The sequence below is a fragment of the Nycticebus coucang genome, chromosome 1 (genome assembly GCF_027406575.1).
Source record: "Nycticebus coucang isolate mNycCou1 chromosome 1, mNycCou1.pri, whole genome shotgun sequence".
NCBI classification, from domain to species: domain Eukaryota; kingdom Metazoa; phylum Chordata; class Mammalia; order Primates; family Lorisidae; genus Nycticebus; species Nycticebus coucang.
The window spans coordinates 30,285,244-30,291,243 of record NC_069780.1 but is presented as its reverse complement, the minus strand read 5'-3'; the positions used below and the strand labels follow the sequence as shown (position 1 = coordinate 30,291,243).

General features: G+C 46.4%; 2 protein-coding genes across 6 annotated transcripts in view; one reads left to right on the top strand and one right to left on the bottom strand.

Moving 5' to 3' along the window:
- Positions 1-265: 265 nt before the first annotated feature.
- SLC39A8 (solute carrier family 39 member 8) overlaps positions 266-6,000 on the top strand; it is a 64,011-nt gene continuing 58,276 nt past the window's right edge. For 2 of the 5 annotated variants that reach the window (XM_053558148.1, XM_053557865.1), the window contains exons 1-2: positions 1,646-1,793; positions 2,231-2,678. In XM_053558148.1, the coding sequence (XP_053414123.1) occupies positions 2,460-2,678 (219 nt within the window). In that variant the 5' untranslated portion in view covers positions 1,646-1,793; positions 2,231-2,459. Of the gene's footprint in view, positions 1,453-1,645; positions 1,794-1,862; positions 1,983-2,230; positions 2,679-6,000 lie in introns of those variants that run through there. The other 3 variants (XM_053557946.1, XM_053558036.1, XM_053558110.1) reach the window with 3 other exon arrangements.
- On the bottom strand, positions 1,385-2,141 carry LOC128590138 (uncharacterized). Its single transcript, XM_053597331.1, has 3 exons — positions 2,047-2,141; positions 1,753-1,990; positions 1,385-1,672 (listed from the first exon to the last, which is right to left on the bottom strand). The coding sequence occupies exons 1-3, from the start codon at positions 2,139-2,141 to the stop codon at positions 1,385-1,387; spliced, it is 621 nt and encodes a 206-aa protein (XP_053453306.1).

Sequence of the window (6,000 nt, the reverse complement as noted above, 5' to 3'; positions counted from 1 at the left end):
ACCAGACACAACCTTTGCCCCCACGGGTAATTAGTTAACTTGAACTTTTCCGAATGCTTTCCTCATAATTGCATGCTTACATTATGTTAAGTGTACTTGATAAATTTGGCAAGCAGGTTAATTATTTATTTTACTGTTTATTGTCTTATGGGGCTGATGGGCTGGCAAAATGTGTGTACATAAACATGAAAAGCAAATAATATTTGAAAAAATCTACAACACAAAACTTGAATTATGTAAAAATCCAATACTTTATTAACAAATTTATTTTCAGATAAGGTGTAAACAAACAACTTGCTGGGTATCGATGAGCATTTAAAGTGTTCATTAATTTCCAAACACTATCTCAAGTGGTGGAGGTCAAAGGAAAAACAGGCAACAAACTATATTTTAAAATCTAATAAAAAGCTTGAAGAGTTCCACGAACTAAATGATTTAAGAGCACAATTGTGACATCAACTTACTTCTGGCCCTTAGGTGAATACTTGCCCTTTTTAGCAACAATGTAATTCTGTAAATTATTAATATTATGTACAATGTGCAGATTTTGTAATTGGATGGAACACATGACTAAGATCGTGTAGGTTATCTCCCTTCAAGGTGGAAATCCTAGCACATATTTATAGGGAGTCACCTGGGATCTGTTAATTTGAATCACTTCATATCCCAGAGAAATCTGCCAGAGAGCCTCTCATAATTCTGCAGAGAACTCTTCCCCTTGGTAACCTTGTCGAGTGACTGCTGCTGCTCTGTTCTCTGGAATCAGAGTATAGTCAAATTCTGTTCCATGTGAGCCCTTCAGTTACGTCCTACGAGACTCTTACCCACCGAGATCCTTATCTTCCAGGAATTTTCGCTCAGTCTTTTTTCCCCAGTTATATCACTAAATTTTGGGAGATCAAGTTTTCTTTCCGCCCCCATCTCCTTGTCCTCGTCTAGACTTAGTGTCTCTTTTTAAAATATGCTGTTTTAGGAGACGGGGCACTCTCCGGATGAAAGGCAAGAGTAATGCCTTGAGTTCTTCTTCTGTACGCTGTAACAGTGAAGCCTGGTTTCATTTTACTGCCTGGATAACTATATCCACCAGGCGCAACCTTTGCCCCAAACACCTTATTCACTTTACACAAACCTGTTGACCTCACGCCTAAGTCAGCTTTTCTTGAACCCTAATCTGAACAAATAAACATTCCTCTGATCAGCGGATATCCCGTCAGGAAGGGCCGGCTTGGGCAGTGCTGGCTCAGCTAGCCCGCCACGCTGCCGCTCCGGGTTTGATTTCCTCTTTCTTCTCTGATTTTAAGAAGTGAGACAGAAAAAAGCAATTCCTGTTAACCACTTAGACAATGCAGGGGACTTCAGACTCCATTCAAGGAAGCTGGCTTCATCAAGGTACCAAAGTGGACCACTGACACCAGAAGGGGACTAGGCAGACAGACATGGCAGTGGCATCAGGTGAACCCAAGGGGTGAGGGTAGGGAGCAGGCAGGGCCGAGCTGGGAACCAGCACTTTGCCGTAGAGGGAAGGCGGGAGAGGCTCTGCGCCCCGGCGTGGACGAGCGCGGGAGTTCAGGCTGGGGAAGTGGGTCGCCACGTGCTCCAGAGGCGGGGACAGGGCCCTCCTCCCCTTCTCAGTAAAGGGCGCTGGGCCGGATCGTGGAGTTTCACAGCGGACCTGTCAGAGAGAAAGAGACGGGAGGGCCTGAGCACGCTAGAGAAAGAGCGAGCGGGAGTCAGAGACCGAGTCTTACGTACACACACACAGAGAAAGCCGCAGAGACAAACTGTTAGGAGAGGTGAGAGGCGAGCGAGTCCTTCGTCGTCCTTCCTGTTACTTTGCCTGTCCCAGAGACCAGATCGGGGAGGGCGGGTCCGGTTAGGACTCCCGAGGAGCCGTTTGATTTCTGCAGCTCTTGGGGGACCGAGCACAGGTCTCACCCTAAGGTTGCGGCGGAGAGAGTCGCGCGGGAAGACAGGAAGAGGAGGTGGGGTTCTGCAGTTAGCGAGGTTTTAGCTGTTCCCTACAAGTGGCGTGGTTTGGGGCATCACATCCGATAGGAGCGTGTGTCACTACACTGTGTACAAATCCTGAGGCGTTCACAAACCCGGCTCCGGGGCGGCTGGCTCCACGCCGGGCCCGGCATTCTAGGGCACCTGCCACGTTGTCCCGGGGGTGGCCGGCTGGTGGGCCGGTGGCCTTTATCTCTGTCCCTCTTTGTTTCCTTTATCTCAGGCTCTCTAGGAGGTCCGGGGGGCCCACTCTGCCTATCGCTCCCCCCGGCTGTGCGGCGACTTCAATGACCCGCAGGTCGCCGGCTGCTGATCTTCCGAAGGCGGCGGAGAACTAGGGGCGCCGCAGCCGACTCGGACCAGCGCCGCCGCCTGACCCGCGCGCCCTTGGGCACCGACGTTCTCGCGCGCGCCTGCCCGCCGCGGGTCCTCCAGGGGAAGCCCCGGCCAGGATGGCCCCGGGCAGGGCAGTGGCCGGGCTCTTGCTGCTGGCGGCCGCCGGCCTTGGAGGAGCCGCAGAGCAGCCCGGGCTCGCCTTCAGCGAGGATGTGCTGAGCGTGTTCGGCGCGAATCGGAGCCTGTCGGCGGCGCAGCTCGGCCGCCTGCTGGAACAGCTGGGAGCCGCCCCCGGCCGGGGCGCCCCGGAGCCGGGCCAGCTGCACTTCAACCAGGTACGGCGGCCGGCCCGCGCCCTGTGTCCTCGGGGTCCGTAAATCTTCACCACGGGATAATGCATTTTTATTTGGGAAAAGTTCAGGGGAAAGAATGTCTTCATATTTTAAAAACGGGACGCAGTAATTGGTGGCACTTGATTTTCGCTAGACAGGGCTAACGGGCTAAAGGGCTGGTTTTGTTAAGGGATTTGGCAGCCAGAAATTGCAGTTTTGTGCCTGGTCACCTGAAAGGTCGAACGCTTGTGGTTCCAGGATTTTGCGTAAAGGTTTATGTAGCACTTCTGTGATTCCAGCACTTTGAGAGACCCAGGCAGGAAGGATTACTGGGGGCTTGGAATTTGAGACCACCTGGGCAGCACAGCGAGATCTCGTCTCCACAATAAAATTACAAAATTAGTTAGGCTTCATGGCATGTGCTTATAGTCTTAGGCACTCGGGAGGCTGACCCAGGAGGATGGCTTGAGCCTGGGAGGTGGAGGCTGCAGTGAGCTGTGATGGCACCATTGCTTTCTAGCCTGGGTGACAGAGTGATAGCCTCTCCCTTAAAAATAAAAGAAAGAAAGAAAAGTTTATGAAGTAGTTAAGGGTGGAAGCCACCCTAAGAGATGGTTTTTACATAGAAATGACATATTTAAGTCTTCCCCCAAAGATAACTGCTTACCCATTTCCTACAAAGCTAGCAAGGTAGGAATCGCATGCCAGCCTCCTTAACCGTTGCTCAATGTGTAACAGTGGCCAGTTAGAAACCAGACACAATGTAGTTCCCACTCCTGTGTGTGCATCACATGAAGCATTGAGAACTGAAAGACCTATTTTACAGATGGGGAAACTGGGAGGCGTTGTGACCAGGATCACAATTTGGTGATCAAGTTGGTGGCAGACTGAGTTTAGAGTTTAGAGTTTCTTTGTCATGTATTAGGCTAGGTGTCTGATTTTAATATTCATTCAAAATAAAAAAGTGCGTTTTTTCTCCAATATACACGTGGCATTATCTAGGCATTTGGTAATACCTTGGGTTTAAGGACAACCTTGAACTCTCTAGGAGCAATTGAAGGTCACACCTGTTGGGAAACATAAAAGTAAAATATTTCTAATAATTTCTGTAATAAACATTCAATGTTTGGGTAGTTCTTAAAATTGTGAAGTAGTCAAAGCGTGGTTTCTTCAACCTTCCCAAACCACCCTCTCGTTTAAAAAATTGAGTTAACTCAGTGGTTTTGATTTTTTCTTCAGCCGTTTTGATTTTTTCCTTCTATTCCTGTTGCACTGATGATTGATACCTGGTGTTGAACAGCAGCACGCAGTCTTTTCCAGACTGTTTGCCACTTTTGGATGGTGTTAGTTTGTTACAAAAAGTTTTTGTGGTCCAAGGTGTTTGGGAAATGCTTCATTCCTGGAGATTTGTTATTTCCTAATGAATCTGGCCTTAGATAACAGGGGCACTTTCATAAGATAAATTCCTTGTTAATGACATTATAGGCAGGTTGGTATTCTTTTGGTTAGAACTATCTTGCCTCAACTAAAATACACAGTACTGAAGAAGACGTTGAACTTTCGGATGCTGTGGGGGTATAGAGGTGGGCTCTCTTTGATCTAGAAGGGTTTTGTGGTCTCACTTTTTTTTTTTAGTAAACTGTCTATAGTTCCAGTTCTGGCCATGGCATTGCATTTGGGTTAGTTTCTGAGAAATATGTTGGAAAAACTGAAATGGCCAGATTGATATTTTAGAAAATAAAACAAATAACTTCCTAAGTATTTCCTGGCTAGTTGCCTTCTCTTCCAATAGGGGAAACAGCTGAGCTGACAGCAATACTTCCAGGTAGGTATGGCCTTGTGCTTGCAAAGAAGCTTAGGGACTGGAGTTGAAGCTGCGTATCTGTGGCCCACACACTGTTTTGACTTAAATGATCTCCTTATCTTTCAGTGTCTGGAGGTGCTGATGAATTTTAAAGGGGCAAAAGACCCCTTATGTCACACAGACTCTAGAAAATATGCCTAACTTATTTAGGGTAATTGCTTATGTTTACTAGCAATGTGACTTTCAGTTTATTAGCAGATAGGATGCCTCAATAGGTAAATTATGTGTTTGCTGACATCTCCTTTCTCATTCTCAGGTTTGCATTTTTAACCATCCTCATTACAGCCTCTGAGACAGGAAGCAGCCCATAATTAGCTTGGAAACACAGTGAAGCCAAGGAAAATTTACTGCTTAATCGGGGTTAGCAAACATCTCTTTGATGTTCTAAAAAGTTGTAATGAAAAACAATTGTTGATTAAATGATGACAAATGAAATGCCAATCCATAAGAATCCATTGCTTTGCTGGCAATTCATGGATGTAAGCCCAGGCATTCATATAGGCTCCAGGATGAAGTCATCTAATTTGAAGTAAAATATAGGGCCATCAATGTCTATATACCTTCAAGAATGCAATGGTCAATTAACTTCTGTAGTGGAGTAGAGTAAACTGTCTATGGTGTATAGGTCTGTTGTGAGAAACTTGATATTCTGCCTTAAAAAAGGCTGAGAAAATAGTTTGTTTCTATAGGCCAGGAATTAGTTGAATCTTTTATAAGCTCCGTCTACAAATAACATCGTTCCTTTGAATGAAGTCTGTTATATTTATTATGTCAGCTTCCCTCAGGTAATAGATGGGTGAACTCTGGAGGCTTGCTAAACAGTTTGGGAAGGTTTTCTAATATTTTTTCCCATAAATGATATTGACTTGTTGCTTTGCAATAGATATGAAAGTAACCCGAGTTCAAGCTGGAGACAGTAGAATAATTCGATTTATTGTTTTGCTTTTTATGGTTATTGAATAGCAGCAGCAACCCAAAGAATGAAGGGGGAGGGAACTCTCTCTGCCAGGTGCATCACTGGGGTCCTTATTTCTGGGTGTAAGTCTGGAAGCCCCAAGTGTCTGCATATCCTGGGGTCATTAATCTAGGGGATCTCAGAATGGCCTCAGAGCTGTCTTTGGGTTGTTCAGATGTTCATTTCCCATCATTTCTTCTTCTCAAACACCTTACGTCCACATTTGTATGGGAAGATACTGGTTAAACAGCTGATGAAAGGAAAAATCCAGTTCTCCAAATGATCACACTAAGCTGCTGGAACTGTCTCTATCGAGAGGGTCAGTCTGCCAAGGAGGGCCTGTAGGGGTGCTGGGCTGTGGGAGGGAGTGTGGCAGGTGGGAGCTGGGCATGACCTTTGTTTCACGGTGTCGGTCAGCCTGGCACTTTTTCTCTCCTGCCTATATCTCAGTGTGTTTTGCAGCCCTTGGCTTACATCATGTTTTTTTCCTTTCATAGTCCTATTGT

Bases quoted from the DNA above. Each gene is read 5' to 3' on its own strand.
- LOC128590138 (XM_053597331.1), bottom strand. From the start codon at position 2,141: ATGCCGGGCCCGGCGTGGAGCCAGCCGCCCCGGAGCCGGGTTTGTGAA. The intron at 1,991-2,046 runs GTGATGCCCCAA...CGCTAACTGCAG, and splicing joins GACACACGCTCCTATCGGAT to AACCCCACCTCCTCTTCCTG. The intron at 1,673-1,752 runs GTACGTAAGACT...TCTCTCTGACAG, and splicing joins GCGGCTTTCTCTGTGTGTGT to GTCCGCTGTGAAACTCCACG.